At 38.1% G+C, this 22,244-nt stretch overlaps 1 protein-coding gene across 5 annotated transcripts in view; it reads left to right on the top strand.

Moving 5' to 3' along the window:
- The window catches only part of KCNJ3 (potassium voltage-gated channel subfamily J member 3), a 195,829-nt gene that overhangs the window by 1,502 nt on the left and 172,083 nt on the right, over positions 1 to 22,244 (top strand). For 3 of the 5 annotated variants that reach the window (XM_006025324.2, XM_025206094.1, XM_025206095.1), the window contains exon 2: positions 14,350 to 14,566. In XM_006025324.2, coding sequence (XP_006025386.1) covers positions 14,350 to 14,566 — 217 coding nt within the window. Of the gene's footprint in view, positions 1 to 2,466; positions 2,538 to 9,098; positions 9,159 to 14,349; positions 14,567 to 22,244 lie in introns of those variants that run through there. The other 2 variants (XM_025206096.1, XM_025206097.1) reach the window with 2 other exon arrangements.

The following is a 22,244-nucleotide window of genomic DNA, read 5'->3' on the forward strand; positions in this document are numbered from 1 at the left end:
CTTTCCCTGGCTTTCTCCTCCCTAGACCTCTTCAGGTCCCTCAGTTGTTTCCTTTCGTAGTATTATGACAACCTTTAGAGCACTCCATTAAGAACATTTACATGTCCTTTATCTTCCTGTTTCCACCCAGAACATTCATTTCTCCTTCCTTTCTTCTCTTGTTCAGTGCATCACACTCCTTTTGCCCTTTTACCTTTTGGGTACTCAGATCACAATCATTCTTTTCCTTCTCTACTGCACTCTTACTTCCACCCAACCCAGAACTTATCTTCCTCTTCCTTTTCAAAGCAACAGATCTTGAGGTAGATTTCACTTTTAAACTGAGATGAATGGAGAGAAGTGTAAGCCAACACTTTTCTTTGTTCTGTGCATGGTGTTACTCTTTGGAATATCTCATTAGCACAAGAGTATTTTCCATAGTTGGCCTTTGATTTCTGGACTTGGGCCTCTTTAAGCTCTATTACTTCATGACAACCTTTGGTTATTGTTAATTTTTAGCATCACAATACACTTGAATGTTAAAGACAAATACAAATGATAGGTCAATGCCCTGAGGAGTATGCAGCTTATAAAATTTTGAGTCACTTATTAAACAGGTAATATTCTTAAAGATAGCAATATCTATCTAGAATCCTTCTTAACTTTCTGTGATATCTCTTTGAAACAACATTAACAGTTCTCTGGGAGACCCCTCTTTTTGCAGGTCTACTTTCATGAGTCTGAGTTTAGAAGTTGTAATAATTGATTTGTACACTTTCTAAAGAAAACTGAAAAGGTGGCTTTTCTGACTGTTTAAACTATAATTTAAGTATCCTTGTGAGACAGCTAAAATAGGCATAATTTACTAAAGGGAGAGATTCAAGTCAGTTTTCATCCTGTTTCATCCAAAACCTAGGAATACTTAAATTTTCTTCATTGTATTTTAGAAGACAGCATCCAACGGAAATAATACTTTAAAAAATAAATAGAATGTATGCATAAGGCATACAGTATTACGGTAGGGCCTCGTCTAAAGTCCACCAAAATGAGCGAACAGATTTCCTCAGCCCCAAGATCCTAGTTTGAAAATAAAATTGGCTAGAATAAGAACCTCATTGTAAGTGTATATTCATTTTCCACTCTAAAAAACCAAAAATACTTCAAAAATATTTTTGTGGCTTATTGGTAGAAGAGATTAGGATTCCCCTGCATTCCCTGCTTGGTACCAAATCCTGCCCTCAGTTACTCTTGTGTGTTTTCATTATAGTAATGAGGACCCAGTCCTACAATTTGAATAGCATGAATGAAAACTATTGATGTGGGCACAGATATGTGTATGTCTTAGCTTTAATTAAAGGTATGGAAACCCACCATACAAGCTACCCCACAAGGCTGTTCCAAGTGTTCCAAAAGGGGTTTCACCTGGGTAATGTGTCATTGTTCTTCAAAGTCCTGAGGAGGTGTGAAGACCGTTGTCCCTCCATGCCCTCAGATGTCCTTGGAGACCTTTGTTGGAACCCCGAGTCTCCTGCTTGTCTTCTATTTGGAGCAGGTAGACAATTAAAGAGGAGGGGAGCCCCATCCTGTCTGACACATGGAGGCATATCCCCTCACCATGCCTGTTCAAGGACTGTGGGCTTTCAGGATTTCAATGTGCATCCATATTAGCTTACTGATCTCACTAGGACCCACTGAAGTCATGCTGAATGTAATTTAGACCCTCAAACTTCAGCTCTGGGATCCTTAAAGGAAGGTGAAGAATCCACAGAATGATTTTGCAATATGGGGAATAATCCTTGTTAGAGTCCAAACAAGATGATGTCAACATCTTAACCCACCCTCATTAGAGACCATCTTGCTAGAGCCCAAAATGGATACTCCCAAACAGACAAGACAGACACTACCTCCTCTTTTATCATCCTAGCTGTCAAAAAAATCAGTCCACTATGCTCCCAATTGTCTAGTGGAAGCAGAAGTAGGCAAATTAGCTCCCTCTCTTGCCCCATGGTTCAGTACAACTGGGGAATGAGAGAGAGGTATCCTCCCCCTGCTCTTCTATACACTTAGATTGGGAGCCAGTGGGAGAATGATGGGTAACCAGGCATAGCACTTATGCCTGAGATCCCCTACCCACTCCTTCCCCCAAGCCCTTTAGCCCAAGAGAAGAGACTGTATCTTCATTGGTGCTGTACCCATCAACGATGTAGACAGTATTGCAAGATTAGATTTAGGTGCATGTGTTCCTCTACATGGATCTAGTGGCAAGATTTTGGCATCCTGTTGCACATATTTTAAGATTCACTGTGTTTAGTAGTGGTTGCGCAGCAAGTCCTTGGTTACATCCTGAATCATAGTAGAATCGCATCTCCAAATGTAGCATTGGCCCACACATTGTTTTAATTTTCAGTAATTATTTTGTTAGTATTGTAGGAGAGAAGACTTAGAAGAAATGACACTATTTAACTTGCTTCTTTATTATCTTGCTAGGGTGATTTTCATAGATCGACTGAAATAATTTGAGGAGGTACTCTAGCTTTCCCCCCAAGCATCTACTACAGGTATTTTTACATAATGAAACCAGATTTCAGTTCTGCTTCTCAATATTTATTAAAGGGGATTTTTCCCACTATTAATATCAGTTTAAATTACTAAAGTGAATTACATGTAAAATAGCCTCGTTAGTGTTCATTTTGTCTTTAGAGGGCACCAAAGCAAACCATCAAACTGCCTTATGTTATTAGGCAATGCTAACTAATTAGAGTTCAGCCTTCTGAATTTAACATACCTACATTTTATACAGGAGTTCAGACATAAGTTACATATCAGTCACAACAGTTTATAAATTAAAAAGATGCCTTGTCGTATTCTCGTGATACCTCTGCAGAGAATTACCAAAGCTGAAGCTGCTCTTAAAATTTATGATTCCATAAAGAGTTGCAAATGCTATATGTATGAATGAATGAATTATAGTAAAAACTGTACTGTAGTATGTGTATATATATGGTGCTCCACAGACAGTAAACAGTGTTTGTGCATCATAGTAATAATGATTTAAATTGTCTTCCTAAAATGGCATTGATAGAGGAATCCTTCCACATAAAATTTCTCTCTGCTTATACAAGGAGAAGGTTCGATGCCTTTTGAAGATGGTCTCCATTATATTCTAATGATGTAGGCTCCGAAGAGATCTTTGTGCAAGGATGGGCTAAACTGGTGGTGCTCAACCTCTGAGTTACGGGGATGTGTAATCCAGCCTGCAGGGCTCCCCATGGGTCCAGAAATTTGGTAGCATGGGAATGGTGGCAGGGTTAATTGCTGCAGCTTCTAAGCATAGGGTTGCTCCATGGCTGGATCTAAGACATAGGCCTGGGCCAGAGCACAGGATTGCACCCATAGAGCAACCCCACACTGAATCAAGCCTGCAGACTGCCCATGGGTTTCAGCCCAGGACCCACCCCCACACGACTCATCTGGTACACAGGGCTGGAAGGTTTTGCATTATTGGGCTAAATCACTGGGTGGGGGGGGGACTAGAAAAGGGTAAGTAATGGCCTTAAGCAGTGGTTTTAAACCTTTTCACTGTCCAGGAACCCCTATGCAACTTCTGTGAACTGAGCAGAACGTTATTTAACACACAATTTATTTATTACAGTGTTTACTTACCTTTACAGGGGCTGAGTGATGGGGGGACAGGAGGTTGAGGAGAGGCTGGGCATGGAACAATGTATGTTTACCTCTTCACATCCTGTTTGAGAGTATCTGGCCAAATTATACACACACCTCTCAACTGGCTTTGCAGATTACCCACTGAAAAGTTAGGGACTTTGTACTTTGCATCTGTAAGATCCAGTTTTCCTGGGGGCTGAGCATACTGTGTGCTGGATAAACCTAGTTCAGCATAAAAATCTGAAGTCAGAATGATTTCATGGGCAGAAGAACACTTTTTTAGCAAAGAATACTGTAATAAATGCATCGTCCTTTGAACAGTTTTCAATAGACGTATTTTGTATTTGCAGGATATTGCAATATTTCCATATTGAAAGGACTTTCCTCAGAACTTTGTGACCTGTGTGGAATAGTTTTTGTTTGATAAATGCAACAAAACAGATTTCTTTTGGATACTAATGAACCTTCATTTTCTTTCAAGACAGAGTAATAGGGTTGGAATATCAAAGTAATCTTTACAGCTGGTCAATAATCGTATGACGAACTATTTGTTAACAATTCAACATTTTCAGAAAAAATCTCTTTTGGAGAATGGGGTCCTTCAAAAACCAAGAAGTTAGAATTAAAATATTTTATTTTATAGACCTCAAAGATGTTGAGGTTAAACCTCAAAGATTTTGCAAAAGAGCTTTGACAAAAGTAAAAACATCACTGCAAAAAAAAATAATTCTGATGAACTCTAGTTAACTTTGCAAATCATCATAATATTCGTTTGAGACTATTCCCATGCCACAAACATTAAACTTATGCAGGTTATAATACTCTTATTCAGACTGAATAGTACTTTAACCTCAGTAGGACCATTTGTGGATAATATTTGAGCTAGGATATCACAATCTGACTCTCAATGCTCTGGTTTTTCCATACTTCAGATTACTTTACAAGGTGAAAGATTCAATCCTTCATTACAGCACAGCTGTCTGTTTTTTTAATATATACACAACATACATAGTAACTAACATGAGTAAGTTATCAAGGACTACACAGTGAGCGGTAACATGGTCATGTAAGGGAGTAAAGAATAAATGCCACCTCACCCTTCAACATTTAGTTAGTTCATAGTTCCAGAGGGAGACGAGTAATACATGTTGGAGGCAGTGTAAAATGACTTCTAAATCACAAAGTAAATGATGTAGATTATTTGATTTAGAAAACATATCTTCAGATGAGACTTTGTCTGCCTTTTTCCAATTGCCTATGTATTTTTATTCTCCCCTTTATTACAGCATTTTCACTTCATTTTTAGTCCACGTTCACCGTTTTTATTTTCTTTCTCCTCTCCCTTGCATATGATCTGCTTTCTCTTTAAAAGCCCCCTTCACCTTTCTTTTCATTTTAGCTGATCACTTATTCAGAACATTTGCTACAATTAAATAGCTCACTCTGTGTAGACTGTTCCTGTTTTACCTGTCCCTGTAGGTTGAGTCTATTTAGATTGTAAATGCTTTTGAATAGGGGTTGTTTACACAAAGGGGGCTCATTTTTGGTTGTGCCTTAAGTACTGCTCTAATGAACACAATTTGTAAAGCTAATTTGAAAACATGGGTTCTTGCAACTTTGTCCAACGATTATGGATTTTATTTATAAATGATGTTTAATGCCACTACTAGCAGGGTACCTTATTTGAATTTTACAAAAGTGTTATGGACAAAACATGTTAAGTCTTGGATCCTGGAAACATTTAAGCAGATAAATAATTTACTTCACATGAACAGTCTCATTAACTCTAGTGGGACTACTGATGCATTCAAAGTTGTGCATGTGCATAAGCGTTTGCTGCTGCAGCAACCAATCGTGTTTATTTAAAGTTTTTTTAAAGTTCTCTCATAGTGGTATAAAATCATTGCCAATTCAAAACAAAATTGGTTCGGTATTATTAATGAAACATTGTTTAGACAAAGTTATTTTGTGTCAAGGCTCCAGACTGTTACGTCATAGCACATGTGGACATTTTAATAACGACATTTTAAAGATAAAAAACCCTCCGTGATATATAACCAGAAGTTCTTCTAATGCTTAGGGCAGTAATTGAAGAAACAAGCCTAGAGCATCCACTTTGGCATCTTAAGACTATTAAGTAGGAGGGCAGTAAAGCACTAGCAACACTGTAAGCTGCTTTGAGCCTTTTGGAAAGAGCAGGATATAAATCTAAAAACAAATATAAATTGAATAATTTACATTTTAAAAACAAGTTTTAATAAAAAAAATCACTATGTGATCCAGGCTAGTAAACTCAAACAGTAGGGATGAACATGGAGTGGGCAGAGCCATGGCTCTTCTTTTTCAGCGTGCCAGCACACCTGAGTTGGCTAAGGGGGGCAAAACACATACTGTGTATTGAAAGCTCTATAGGAAGCACTCCCCACTTCTACCATAACTGGCATGTCCTAATCATCACAGTGCCTCTTGGATTTCTATGTAAGGATTGGTGGTGCTACGCTTGGCCCTCATGCATGGGTACTTGTCTGTAATGGAGACTCTGACATAAGATTCTTAATGGCGCAGTTTTACACCCAGGGCAGCAGTGGCAGCAGTAGCAGTGGCTGGGCCACCAGAGGCTGCAGATGGGACAGCAGGGAAGGTGGTTACTATTTTGTCCCCACGAAGTGCCTCCTCACAGGTATATGATTGTAATCTGCCTGACTATGCTACCATCCTGAACCAAGACACTAGCAAACTTGGCAAAAGCTGTGCAAGTTCCAAATATGGTTGCTCCATTGTATCTCAGGGCCTTGTCACATGTTCACTTTCAATGGTTGCAAATCATTGGAATATTTTGATGTATTAAAGTTAGTGAGTGTTAGGAGATAGCCATCACCTGAAAGGGAGCAATGTTGCAATGCCACAAGGGCACTTAACACATGTTAAACTGCTTGAGCATGCATCTGTCTGCATTTTAACTGCACTTAGTAAATGCTAATTTGAACATGTGACACCACCCTTAAAGCAGCTGGTATCTCATGCATCCAACAGGGTTGCATGAATATCTGGCAGTATTGTTGCTGCTGACTGTCAGGAGCTCATGTTTCATGTGGGTCCATAGTGCAGAGGTGTTATAGGACAGCTCCACATCTTGGGCAGCAGCTCCACATTGGGGCAGTGCTGGCTATTTTTGCACCCTCTTCCGAAGGCAGAAACTAGGGTTGCTGCCCCAATCATCCTTTTTCAATAACAGGCAGTGGCTTTAGGAACAGGAAGTGAGGGAAAATACCCATCTTTACCCCAGCCAATTAAAAAACAGCTGTACAAATTTCGCATTATACCCTATGCCATAGAGTTTCATGCCCTAATCCTGCTGCTGCTTAAATTAACAATAAACTGAAGGGCATAGTTACATCTGATTTATTTTCAGATGTTCAGATTACCTAATTACAATTAGCATAAAACAACAAGAACAATATAACAAAAGGAACAGACCAAAATGTAAGTAAGAGATTTTAATGCTGTCATGATGTAACCATGTCACCAGGAAAAATGCAAAGTCTTATTCAGCTGTGTTGTTATTTTTATAATATTAAAGTGATTGAAAGATTTCTAACAGAAGCAGTTGTCTTCCATTAATGTCCCTTAGCCTACGTGTATACATGTTTAGATAAAAAATACTGTTCCTTTGAGAAACATAGATGAGATATTTATATAAATACATTTTAAATACATCATTTGACTTTGATGTGTTTATGCAGGATTTGATGTCACAGACAACTCAGCCACTTTTAACTGTAATGGATCTGGATTCAATGTCACATTGAAATCCACTTTTAATAAAATCCAGTAAGTCTCTTGAGGCTTTTTGCACTAAAAAGGCCTATTTCACAGCTAAAACTTCAGGGCTTTAAAAATACAACCATTAGATTACATGAGTGCACCAAATTATTATTTTCTGATGGACTGGCAGTAGGATTTTTGGTATTTTAAAATGTATAAAACCAGATCCGGAATAAGTCCCATAAGAAAATAAACAGCAGACAGCTCCATTACAGAGCAGTTTTTTTTGCAGGATTCTAATGACTTTAGAAACTGTTAGACTAACACATAGAGTTTTTAGTACTTCCTCCAATCTCAAAATGCAAGTATATCATTGCTATTTAAATTTATATCTATCTATCTGTCTATAAATCCACAAACTTTTCCTTTGCTACCTTTTTCCCAACAGTTAAATTTCACAGGTGACTCTTCATATTCTCTTTGCTTCCCTTCACTGACCTTTCCTTCACAGCTTAGCTAGAAGAGTCCTTTACTTAGAGGCCATTATATATGTATATGTATATGTATATGTATATGTATAGATTTGCCAGAACAGATTCCTCTTTTGCTCCAAAGGTGGCTTTTTATTTCAGGGTAGCCAGTGTGCCTTCCTGTGGTGCATATAATTGGTTGGATCTTGCAATTCACAGCTGTGCTGACTACAGTGTCTTCTGCAGAACAAACCAAGGGTACACATATACATATATATATACCAAATAAATCCATGTTTACAATCCTATTATGTTTAAGTATTGAAGCCAGATCTAAATAATAGCAATAAAATAGTTAGAGAAAATAATACAAACTGGGTTTTGCAAACAAGTAACAACATAATTTACCCAATGTATGTAACTTCATTGAACTCACTAGGATTATCCATTTGAATAACGTTTTACATAGGATGAACGTTTACATCAGTAAAAGATTATTTTAAATTATTACAAATTTTGATTTAAAACTGAAAATTCCTCTTGACCACATATGTAAAATGTTCTTGTTGATAGATGTGCTAGTTTTCAACTCTTCTTTTCTATAAATAAAAGTAAACTAACTGTTAAGTAGCAAAAAATAAACTCAGCAAGAAAAAATGTGGTTACCAATAAGGGTTATAGTGATCTATGCCTGCCAACATATGTAGAGCACTAAGAAGAAGAAATAAAGAGTCAAAGCAGCAGCAGGAGCAGGGAACAAAGAAGAGAAGAAGGGGGAAACATGGCAGAGCAGCAGGCAAGGAGGTGTATTGAGTCAATAGGAAGAGAGGAGGGAGGGTGCTATATTGTAAAAAAAGGGAAAAAAGTGTCCTCTGTTACTATACATTATTTTTAAATTAGAAAATCAAAACTATATATAGCTTTTATTCTCAAGATTATGGTAATATTATTAAATCACTTATATCACACAAATCTATGGAGGCATTTGATGTAATTAAATTAATAAAGTTTTTCTATGTAGTGGTTGACAGTGGGATAATTTTCCTATTACAACCTTATAATTCATAAGGTCAGAACTAACTGGAAATAAAACTGAAGGTCCCTCTGTAGATAATAAGGCCAGAAGGGACCGTTGTGCTGATCTAGTCTGACCTTTATAACACAGGCCATAGGATTTCCCTGAATTAATTTCTGTTTGAATTAGAATTTATCTTCTAGGGAAACAACTGATCTAGATTTCAAAACATCTGCTAATGAAGAACCCACCCACCAACTCCGGTAAATTCTTCAAATGGTTAAACATTGGCTGTCAAAAAGTGTGCCTTATTTTTTGTTTAAATTTCTTCTGTCTACTTTAAGCTTAAACTTTATACATAACAGCAATCTGTTACACAGACAAGTATTTAGGTTTTAGTGGGGTAACCTAAGTGTATAGGGACTTGTTGAATAATATAAACTTTATTTACTAATATAATACTGAAATCTAGTAACAAGTGCTAAAAAAGTGCTAAAAGCAGTTTCAGGAGTAACACCCTTTCCTTGATTTCTTCTTTCAGTTCTTGTGCAATTACAATGGGCACGGGCAAAATACAGCCTGCAGGCCAGATCCAGCTTGCCAAGGGATTTTATCCAGTCTGTGGCAGGTGCCTTGGCTCTGCTCAGCCCATGTGTAGGGGGCAGCCCGGGCCTTGGTGCATATAGCCAGTCCCACTACCCAAGGGTGCGCAGCCAGGCTGGGGCAGCATGGTGGCTGGACTCACTTCCCAGGAGCCCCAGCAGTGACGGCTCCTTCCAGCTGCAACTACCAGTCTCTGCCACTGCTTCTGGACCTGGCCCCACTGCGCAGGCACCCTGTCCCATCCACCCCACACTCATCACCGGGGGCCAGATGGAGCAGGTGGGCAGGGTCTCTTTGGATCCATAGTGCACTTGGCTGGGAGGATGGGGCCATAGGTGGGTGGGTAGTGGCATCTGGGAGCAAGACAGGTGGGCAGGGCTGGGGCTGGGATTGGGATCATAGGGTGCTGGTTCCATGGGTGGGGCCATGGAGGGAGCAGATTGTGGCTCTGCCCCAGGCCCTAGCCCAGTGGTGTCATTGCTCTGTGATCCTAGCCCCAGCCCCCGCCTGCTGCCCTGCCCATGGTGTCCTGTGCCAACCTGTGGCCCCATCCCAAAATACACAGAGTAGCATAAATGGAAGTTCTAATTAATCAGATTTCAAAATATTTTTCAGTGCCCTGAGGATTATATTTCATTCTTATGGTTATTACCTTTTAAAAATGTAAAGCAGACACAGAATACTTATGTCTCTTTACTAACTGCAGTGCAATATGTGTATAGAATAGGCAAATCAGAAAAAGCAGGGAGCGGGGAACTTTTCAGTTTCATCAATATTTTATGTTTCTGAAGTTTCCCAGACTGCTTTAAAACAGATTCTCATCTCATGGAATTGCCTGTGATATTCTCATTATACCACCTACTGAAATGTTTTTCTAATGATATAACATTAAATCCCATTTTCTCTGCATTTCGTTGACAGACAGAATCATGCAACAGATTAACATGAAGGTAGAAACGTGACCTGGTTTTAATAAAAAAGTAGTTTCAAATGTTTTGGTTAAAGTCTTGTGATGAACTTGAGATAAAAAACAAAGAACAGAAAAAATGTTAAAATCTAGACATACAAAAAAAATCTCAAACTTTATAGCTTAGAATTACCATTGTTTATACAGATATAGTGAAATTTACCCACCTCCTTAAGTAAAGAGAAAGCTCTAAAAACTGCAGAATTGCCAACCTTATACTTCATGAGAAATTTGGAAAACTCCACATGCCATGCATGCAGTACAACTGGGCTCTCCATCTGCTTTGCAAAAAGGTTATTGTGGGCTGTTGATAGGTGGCGGACAGGGGAAGCAGCAGCATGTCTGAGATTAGACAGACTATAGTTCGTTATTGATAATCTGCAATCTTTACTGTAATTTTGGGCATTTATACACATACTTCTTCATCCTGCGACGTGCCGGAGATCTGCTGCTTTGGAGCAGACTCAATCAAGTCTGCTCTGCACGTGAGCTGACGTGCATTGTGCTACTGTGCGTGTATCGCATGCAGGTGTATAAGCAGTGAAATGCGTATCAGCGTGCAGAAAATGGTGGTGCACTTTTGAACTAAAGCATCTTCTATGTGTTTTAGTTCAAAAGTGTGCTGCTGCCATTTTCTCAGCACTGATGCGCATTTCACCATTTATACAAGTGTGAGCATTGCAGCTCAGGAGCTTTTCAAAGCACTCAGCGCTGCAGAAATTGCATGTGTAAAAATGCCCTTAAATATTAGTCATGATTGTTTTAAAAACAACATACACTTAGCTGGCACCCTGAATTTCATGTTTTAGCTCTGAGAATAATTCAACAGCCTCAAAACAATTCTGTAAATATATGGCTTTGAGTGACATAAAGGACAAACATTAACTATAGAAGCAAACAGCACTTTTCAATTCATTTTTGTACCATTAATCATTGTTGACTAGCTTCCAAACACCTGTTTTTTGTTGAGTAAAGCAGTACATCGAATGAGCTCTGATTATATATATTTAGTAATACGAAGCCCATAGTGGGTCATATGACTTCGTTTTTCTGGTTACGTTCATTACCATAGCTTTAATTATGGTAAAACACTGTAGCTCTACTCTCTGTCACAACCCAAAAGGTGTGATTTTTATTTGTGTGTGCTTCGGCACTGCTAAATTGTCCCCGCTAAATTGCAAGCTTCCTTGAACGGTGGAGTTTTCTGCTGCAAAAGAGAATCTCGGTGCAAGGGAGAATTTCCCGCCGATTTGAAGCTTTCTTTGCAGGGTGCATTTCTTTGTTGCAGCACAGAAATGCTCGTTGCAAAGAGTTCCCGCCATTTGTATGTAGATTTGGGTCCCATTATTGGCCAGTTCTAAATTATTCACACGTGGTGGCTAGTGATTGGCTTGCTAGCCGTATAAGAGGCTTGAGTGGTTTCCGCCCCAGTTGGAGGACTCCACGAACAAGGGAGGAGGAGACTTCACGCTGTGTGAAGATCTCTAAGCGCTGCGGATCCTCACGGACCCAGTGCATTTGAAGCAGGCTACGGAGATCTGATCAATCTTTAGCCTCTCCCTGTCGCCGATAGAATTCCTAGACGTACCCCACCTGCGCGCAAAATAACTGGACCCACGGAGCCTAGCAAACTTCGTGTGAGTTGGTTCAGAGCTCTTCCGGACGAGTACTTTCTTCAGCTGACGCGACGGGCTCGCGTGTTCAGAGCCTTCAGCCGGATTGGGCTAGAGCGCGTCCGTGCCTAATTCCAGAGCGAAAGCCACCCCTCTCCACCCCCGCGTGCCCGGGCTGCTGGCCACAGCCTGCGTGCAGCGCGAAAAAGGGCTCGGGGCGCACCTGGCCCGCACACTCTCCACATATGAAATTCACAATGAGTTGACATTATGCATGTGGAACAACTGCAAAACAAGGCAAAACATCTATAATTGCATACTTTTATACATTATACAGATATGTGCATCTGTAGATATAGGCATTATTTAATTATGATAATTACCATGCATCATCTTTGACCACACATTTTCTCATGAATGGCCTGGTCTGCTCCCCTGACTCTTAAACGGCGTGTCTACACATACTTTTATGCATGCCTAAACTTAATACATATTTCCCTAATGCACATTAAGGTGATTTAGGCACACTTCTACATGTGCATGAGCTAAGGCACATTAACATGGTGTACAGACCGACTTGGGACTAAAGTTGGTCTCAAGTCAGTCAACATACGTGAATTAATGCACTTTAGAGTATCTACACTTGTGTTAAGGTTATTTAGCTTTGCACACATAAATATGATACCTGGTTTTGCAGGTATCATATTTAGCTGTAAATAATATAAAATCACCATTTTAAGTCCTATTAAGGGAGTGCACATGTAGACCTGTGCCTTTAATGAACTTTAAGAATGGCTAATGTGCCTTAAATTGGCATGTGTAGATGCACCCAAAGAGTCATACCTTGCTCCTGATTAATTCCATGAACTTAATTGCAATGACTTGTCTGTTGGTAGCAGGTATGGCATCCTTTCATCTACAAGAGATGGTGGAAACTGCAGCCCATGATGCAGATGGTTTGCAATGTTTCATGTGACTGAATAGTCCAATCCGAGATTTGTATGATCTATGGCAGTGGTTGCAAATGTATGTGTTACGGTTGGGTGGTTCGGGAACTGTTTGCTTCTAAAGACTCTTTTCTCTTCAAGCTGTAGGAGCCAATTCAGAATTGAGCCTAATTATGGGAATCTTTGAAATTACCTTTCAGCTATCTTCTTCAGCTTTTTAGTGAGTTCTTGCCGCTTGCTAAGTATTTATTTCAAACATGCCCATTTATACTGTCAAGTTTGACTTACTGGCAGTTTGCTCCTGTATGGATTATTCTTGGTGAAGCCATAATGTTAACAACTGTGAATGTGATACAGAAAAGCCTTGAAGGCACATTTAGCTTAACATATTTTCTTGCATATTACATATCCCAGAATATATTATACACCTTATTTTTGAAAGGCAGAATGAAGAAAAAAAGATTTTTTCTAGCATTTTGGCTTCACAGAGAGGGACAGAGCCTCATCTTTTGCTTATTCACCCTCCCTTTCCTGCTTAACTAAAGCTAAAACCCTTGCTGATACTAAAGACTGGGCCCTATAGGTGGATCTATGATTTTGAAAAGAGGTAAAGGGTTTCCAGGGCTGTGAAATAGAAGAGAAACCAGGAACAGCTAGTAGATAGCAAAATTGCCTTAAGAAAGGTTAGCTTTATAAGTGGAACATCAAAGGAGCAACAATCATTAACACCTCAATTGAAGAACAATGAATCATTATGTCAACTGATTCTCTCAGCTGCCTGAATAGTAATACCACAGCGGCTGCACTGTGGAGCAGGAGTAAAACCAGGGAGCTAGTATCCTAGTCAGAATATCATCTTCCCTGTTCAATATATGCATCCAAATTTTTTGGAAAGAGGTGCATGCACATGCAAGAAAATATGGTACTCCGATTTTATTTTCACCGCCAGGCAGTGGTGATCTGGTGGTAGAACACCAGGTGATCTGATGGGAGAACACCATTGATGTACACTCACTTCTGTAATTTGTCTTAACAGCCATTTTGAGGCCAGGCATTTTTCCAAGATTCATGAGTTAGCAAGTGGTAATTATAGTAAGATGTATAGTATAAATAATTCATGCATATTCTGTATGAACAACATTGGACTTCTGCCTATTTTTCTATAACATTGCTGTATAGTGATTTGTTTGGATTTTGTCTCAGATGACTGATAGTGCAAAATGTTGTCAATGATGTGAATCACTGTCGGGTTGTCTTGAAAATCGCTGTACTAGTGGTGATTTCTTCTTTTTCTTTTCTTTTTTTTCCCTGACTGCTTTTCTAGTCTCGGCAGACACCTGAGGGCGAGTTCCTTCCCCTTGATCAACTTGAACTGGACGTAGGTTTTAGCACAGGGGCAGATCAACTTTTTCTTGTTTCCCCACTTACAATCTGCCACGTGATCGATGCCAAAAGCCCCTTCTATGACCTTTCTCAGCGAAGCATGCAAACTGAACAGTTTGAGATTGTCGTTATCCTAGAGGGCATTGTGGAAACAACTGGTAAGTAAAACAACACAACATATAGTATATGTATCACTTACAATTTTATTGCTTTTTCCAAAATTGAAGTAGATTTTTCTCTTTTCATATCTTAAATAGCATGGTATAATGTTGTTAATGAAGTACTATTACTGCTGATTATCTCCTCATGAGCGAAATGTTTGAGTGATCATTTTGAAAATTAAATGTATATTATACAAAGATGGTGCACACCTGCATACCCAAGAAGGTTGGTAAGTTAATGCAGTAAATTCTGTAGAAATTAACTCAGTTCCTCAGATGTGTTTATGTTGAGTTTTCCTGGAATTTAAAAAAATAAATGACAGATGCATGTAGGTGTACTTTTGTTGTAGTCTGTACTGCTTTTGTAAATTAAAGTATTTTGTGTGTGCTAGAGGTCTTCGTACAGAGAATATGTTAGAGTTCTTAGTACAGAGAATAGCCAGTAGGCTTGTGTAAATACTAAGGTGCGTGACCTTCATTGGAGAATGATTATTAGTAATAGATTTTAAAATACTTTATTTTCTACTTATTCAGCTTATACATTTGTGCTTGTGTAATTCTGTGTTATTTAGTTACAATGATAGAGGAGAATTTAAAGAGATTTTTTAAAACATTCCTTCTAACACTTAAAGTACTATTATATACTTTCTAAGTATTGTCAGCACCGATATAATTTGAATATGCCTCTTCGGGTTCCAGTGAATATCACTTTTTGAGGCTGGAATCTTTTTAATCATCTAGATCCATGGAGTCTTATTATAGATATCATTGTGGAATTAAAGCCATAATAATACATAATATTCCAGTTTATTAATAAATTCAGTCTAATCTCCACTAAAGTTATCCATGGAAGATGGTATCTAGCTTAATTCCATTAACTTCTATTAACAATAGTGGATGTTTTTGTTTGTGTGAAGGTACAAATGGATATGGTATGCATATGTGGCTAGAGAGAGGTGATGCTGAGAGAGGATTCTGCAAATAACCATTAGAGTTTTTAAATAAATTTGCATTGACTGTGTTTGAACTCTTTTTTGTCTTCACATGTTGTTACCAGTCTAGTTTTTTGTTGCTAAAATCTGTGGAAAGTAGAATCTGAATCTGCAAACCCAAACTTGTGTGAGGTTGCAAGGTCAGGACCCAGTTTTAAAGGAAGAGATGAAAGTTAGCTAAATAAAATAGGTCGTATCTTAATAAAACATGGAGGACAGCAAGAGACTTTTAAAATAACAGCAGAAAATATGAATAGAAGATAGAAAAGATGGTCAAAGGGAGGTAACCCAGTTCCTATGCATTAGTTGTATAGTATAGTATTTGAGAATGGAAATAGTCCAGCAAAGTGCAGCAAGGAAACAGAATGTGAGATTCACAGATTCACAAAAGTTTAAATTAAATGAAAAAAGGATAGCACAATAAGTAGAATATGAGAAGAAAAATAGAGAAAATCATTTAATAAAAAAGTACATTTGGCATCTACATTGTAGATAGTTCTGACTGAATCTGTTTCAGAGCGGAAAAATTGACAAGTGATTCAAATAAAAATATAAATTAAAAGGTAGTCAAGTCTATAAAACATTCCATATTTAACAGAGAGGGGATGGAAGCTGAACAAGTTTACTCCTAAGGTCAGAGGATACTCTGACAGATAGTAGGAGTAATGTCGAACCTTATTTACGGGCATTTACCATACATTTCTTAATTTAATTATGAACTGCTTTTCCATGAGATTGAATGATCTAGTTTACATGTTCCCTATATTGTGCATTTAAAAGAAATCCAATTTTCTTTCTTTTCCTTTCTGCCTTAAAACTGTTTCATGTTTAGTAACTTCCTTGCCTCTTCTTCGTAAACAACCCCATTTGTGATGATCTTGAAGACCACACTGTTCCCTTGGGAAGCCCACTTATGGCATTTTTACACGTGCTCACAATGCAGTGCCTGGTGGTTTTAATTAGTGAGCCATGCTAATTAAAAGCACCCACACGTCACTTATATCAGCAGTACAGTGTGCCTCTGCATTGAGCAAATGGCGGAGGTGCACTTTGAACTAAAGCACATTGAACATATTTTAGTTAAAAGCGCACTGCTGCCATTTTCTCAGCGTGGAGGCATACTGCACTGCTGATATACGATGCATGAGACTGCCAGAGTGCAGCAATTTATGTGCTCCAGCAGACTCGATTAATCAAGTCTGCTCCAATGCACTGGATTTCCAGTGCATGAGAACAGGCTCCCTGCATGTGTGTAAGTTCCCCTAGTTTATCCTCAGAATTTTGTGGAGGGCATGGTTTGTTTACATATTGATTGTGATGAGTTATTATTTTAGGATGCACGGTGTGACCAAAGTCTGTGCCTGTGTACACCAAGTTGGGTAGAATTGTGGATACCCCCCAAGGTAGGGCAACGATCTAGATTAGACCTTGGACAAGTTTTTATGATGTTTTCTTTCATTACAATCTGTGTCATAAATATGGGTTGCATGTTAACATTATGCCACTTTAGCTTATGTCTATACCATTTAAACTAAATGGCATGTATCACTCATAATTCTAAGAATCCTAAGAATCCTCTTATAATATATCTTTCAAGATATAGCATTTCAAGTATTTATAGAGTAGCCTTTCATGCTTAATGTTTTACCTGTGCATTCTTAGAAGAAGTAATTACTTTAGGTTGGGTAAGAACAGGGGTGGTGCAAAATGCAGGCCGGTGGCCGGATGCGGCCCACCAGGCCATTCTATTTGGCCCGTGGGGCCCCTAAAAAGTTTAGAAAATTAATATTTATCTGCCCTTGGCTGCCTGTCATGCGGCCCTCTGTGGCTTCCCAAAACTCAGTAAGTGGCCCTCCGCCCAAAATAATTGCCCGCCCCTGGGTAAGAAGGTTTATTAAGTGTCCAGAGAAAGAAAGTCAGAAAATATGCATTGTAACACGTTTGGTTGATAAGAAAAAGAATTTCAGAAATGAAGCAGGACATAGTCTTTATAAAGCCCTTTCCCTTTTCTGTGTCTGAATAGCTTTCTCTCTGCTAACAAAATAATAACAGCCTTTAGCTTTTTATTTGCTACAACAAAACCTTTTTTTTAAATATGTCCTTTAAATCTAAATTCAGGATATACTTTGGTTTTGAAGCTACTGTAAATTTCAAAATAGCTTAAAGAAAATATGTTGAATTTGTATTTGTATAATTATCGAGCTTGGCATATGGTTAGTCATTCCTAAGGCATGGCATCCAAAAGTGAAATTTAAATCATATGCAGCAATGTGCAATATGCACCTGTTCATGTGTTACATAGTCATCTTATTATTCTGCTGCACACATATAATTGTGTGCTTTTTATTTTTTTGTGAATTATTTGCATATTTGTTAAGGAAAATTAAAATCAGACTTTAACACACGATCAAAACACTTAATTTATTTCAGATGTTTTATTCCTTGCTGGTGAAATGAACCTTGTGCTGTAGACTAGCTGGGAATGACTTTCATTCAACATTAATGTATAAATAGAATAGTATACTACTTCTCTTCTGTTCTGCATCTAGTTTTTTTATTTAATTTTTTTTAATTCTCAGACTGACTTTATGAGGTTTAAGATGAGTAGATATAATATAAAATAAAAGTATTGCTGAGTTTAGAAACATTAAACAGCCTTATTAGTTTAGGACCATTTTTCTAAAGTTGTTTTCCTTCTCATACAATTGATTTGTAGAGCATCATTACCATGAAGACAGATCAATGTAAAAATAATGACACGTAACACAGAGTTATTTTTCCCTTTAATTGTGAAGTGCTCACAAGTAATTTGATCCAAGCTGACCCTTGCTAGTTTATTTTAGACTCTTAATCCAGCAGATGTATCAATGTAGGTTATTAAGGTTTAATGGAAATCCAATACCTGTCTGCATGCATTCCGTACAAACTTTTAAAGGTAAATAATTCTCTGTGTGGTCTGAAAAGTATTGTGAACTTTTCTGCACTATGCATAAGTAGTGTGATCTCCTGCACAAAGACCTGAGTTCTACTTATGAGTGACTAGTAAAAAAAATCTTCCTATTAAATTCATTCTATTTTCAAACATAATGAACAAAGTAAATTCCTTAGTGTTGCATGCCTGTGTGTGCATGCACATGCACACGTCATATTAACTTTATTGTTGTAAGTTGAAGAATTGGACAATTAATTTATGGAAATAAGAATTCTTTAAAAGCTTTCAACTTCTAGCCATAATGCCGTGGCAGGTGATAGAAGAAGCTGGTCCATCAAGCTGGATTAGAAAGGAGAGAATGTTACTTCCTATGACAAGTCTTAAAGTGAGGTCTCATATTCACTTTGGGCCCCAGTGTAATGCAATGATTACAGTAATAGAAGCATAATTTTAAGCAGCAATTAAGCATTGATTTCTCTTTAAATGGCCAGCACTAAGATTTGGCTCATGATAAAATATCTCTTAACTGTTTAAGTTGATGTGACAAAATATTATTCTTTGTGAAATAAGCATACCCCCAATTTCTGGGGTATAAAAATGAGGACAAAACGGAAATAGGGTAAGACCAACTATTCTAACATAAGAATAGCTGTAGAGAAGACTGCATTAGATGAATATTTTATCTGCCTTTCCAACCCCCTGTCTGCAGTCTGTCTTCACAAAGGACCATTCCCATTACTCACTTCTTATTTGCTTTTGAACACCCCTCTCCCCCCCAGCCTTTTAGGTTTTGTGTGTGTTAGTGGCCACCTAAGACAAGGTCTCTGAGGAAAGGAATAATTTTTCAATAAAAAAAAATAATCTGTAGAAATTGTACAAAGGCCCATGTATAGTAGAGGAGGCCTGTGAAGTGGAATTGTGGTCACTCTAGTGTGGGAGACAAGCCACTTTTAGAAAGGGAATTAAGGAGAGAGATTCGATTATACTGATACAGGCAGTTGGTATATGTTGGTATTGGGGAAACTTGCCAAATATAGCTTTATTTAGAAAAGGACTTGAGTTTCAGCATGAAGAAATGACCAGTGACATTTTGTCCATATGTGGTTGGTGACTAACTTTGTTGCTCACTTGGTAGCTGTTGAGACTCCTGACTGAATACTAGCATTCTCTGTACTTGCTTGTCCTTGCACATTCTGTTTTTGTTGAGAATACAAGTTGCTCAGAAAGCTGTGCATTTATGTCTGTGTCATTAAAAACCTAGATATTTTACTTATTCCTATTATATATACCATGCCCTTAATAATTTTCTAGTGGCCATCCCCGGAAGACCATGCATTTATCAGCCAGCCTGCTATATTTGTCTTCAGGATATCACATAAAACTTTCTCTCACTTCTTCCAAAAGTAGCTTTGATCCTCCATAGTATTATGCCATTATGGTAGGACTAGAAGGGTGGCGGGAAAAGTGTGTGTGTGTGGCGGGGGGAGGGGAGTGGCTTCTGCCACCTACCGCAGAATCCCAAGGGCAACTGCGGCAACAGCTAGAAGTTGCCGCTGCCCCTGTGCTGAGTGCTCAGCCATATCCCTACACTGCTGATTTTTGATGTGTTACTTTGTTAAATCTCATAAAATTGTTTTCTTGCCCTGTGTTTCAAAGTGAAGTAAACTTTAGGAACTAGACAATGACTTAATTTGAACTCTTGAAATGTTAAGATGTCATTATAGTTTTCCTACAACTTAGGTGTTATATGGAGAAATGGAAGGCTTGGGCATATTTTTAATATATCTAAACATTCCATGAGAATTTACAAGGTTGTCACTTTTAAAGCTTGTGGAATCTAGGAGTTCTAAGTATAGTTTACTGGTTTAGCCAAAATTATTTTAAAAGACCATATTTTACTTTTAATAGCAGCAGTTTTAGTATGTGCCTTACCTCGATTCCTAGAAGTATTCAGAAAGGCATATAGTCTAGGTGAATTCCACTTTTCAGATCATAAAGCCCTGCGTTGTTCATTTTTCTATATTTGTTAAGATATACTAAAGATATACTTGAGAAACTACACTTGATATGAAGGAAGATACCAGTTATGGGTGTAAGAAAATTTTAAGCAGAGAATAGGTACTGAGTACAAATAGAAATTTCGTTTCTGCACATCTATGCAAACCTGTACATATCAGTGTGCTCTTTTATGGTGTGAAGATTTAAAACAGATTGGGTGAAATCCTAAAAGCTTCTCAACAAAGGACGAACGTAAGGAAGAATTTAAGTCTTTAAGAAAAAGACTTAAATTACCTTGTTTATGTCTCTTCCATCTATGAACTCTCCGAAGAAAATTTTAGTGCATGATCTTTACGTGCAATTCCGTAAGTCTCTCTCTCTCTCTCTCTCTCTCTCTCCATATAACGTCTTACTCCAAAGCAAAATATGGTCTATAGAATCTCAGCAATCCCATACAGTCAAGGATGATTATCTTCTATAATTGCTTTATCTGTGGGTCCGAAGATAGCTGATGAGGCTGATCCTGGATTGACAGACTCTGTTGCAACTCAGGCACGTTTCTGTGTTGGGTGGGTGGCGCTGGATTCTTGATTCGGTCTGCAACACACTGTTTCTGCCCCTCCCACTTTTCCATCTCCTGTTGTCATCCTACAGTTTCTAAGTACTGAGATCCATGCAGCAAATTGTTCCTCATTTGAAGCAGTCCTGGGCTATATTTTCCCATGAGTACACTGTTGAACTAACCACATTATAAATCTTTCCTGTCATAAAAGGAATTACCTGCTTAAGGGGCCTCTTATCTTTGAAATGGGAACAAAATAACCTAGAAAACAGATCTTCCTTTTCTTTCTTGCCATTTTTTATGTTCTTTTCTGTAATTTTTAAAAGGGACAATTTGAGTTACCTTCCATCTAACATTAATACATTTGGAAACAATTTCTGTTATTGAAAAGCCTATTAGGTTCTACCAGCATGGGACCATAGTTGGTACATCACAATATCTCGCTACAGCGGATGTAATTCTTTTGGTCTGTGAACTGCTTTTGCATAATTTTATACATCTCCTGATTCTGTCCCTCACCACACATGCTATTATAAAAACATATATGTGGTAGCTAAATGGTTATGCTTGGGAGATACTTTAGAATGTAAAACAGCAGGATGCCAACATTTTTTAATTCTTCAAAGAAAGCTGCAAAACTATATGGTTCTGCCCGTTTCTTCAATCCTATCTTGGTATCTGACTTCTGTGGTATTTTGGGCTAAATCTTCTTCTTATTTGTGAGATTGTTTACTTATATAGGAACTCTATGGACTTCGGTGGACTTATGTCAACATAACTTGCATGCTTAATATGGCCTCATTTCTTTATTTGAATATCAGTCAGATGCTGTCCTGCTTTGCTGAAGGTAGTGCAAAAATAGGTGGAACAGAAGAAGTGCTTAAATTGCTTTTCAAAAGTCAAGAACAGTCAAGACATGCAGCTAATTTGTAATACTTCAGGACCTGAAAATAATAATTTTGATATATATCCAGTCCCCAAACTATACTGATAGATTATAATTATGTCTCCCCAAAGCATTTATTTCCAAAACAGCATATTGAATGCTGTCCTGTTGTAAAATATGGTTGCAATAAAAAGTTAAGAACCTTTTGTTAATATCTGAGTAGAACTCTAAGAAGTCATTGCCTAAGAGAACTAGACATGCCATCAGAACTTCAAGTGCTATGCATTTAGGAGCCCACATGATTT

The sequence above is a fragment of the Alligator sinensis genome, unplaced genomic scaffold (genome assembly GCF_000455745.1).
Source record: "Alligator sinensis unplaced genomic scaffold, ASM45574v1 scaffold788_1, whole genome shotgun sequence".
Taxonomy (NCBI): Eukaryota; Metazoa; Chordata; order Crocodylia; family Alligatoridae; genus Alligator; species Alligator sinensis.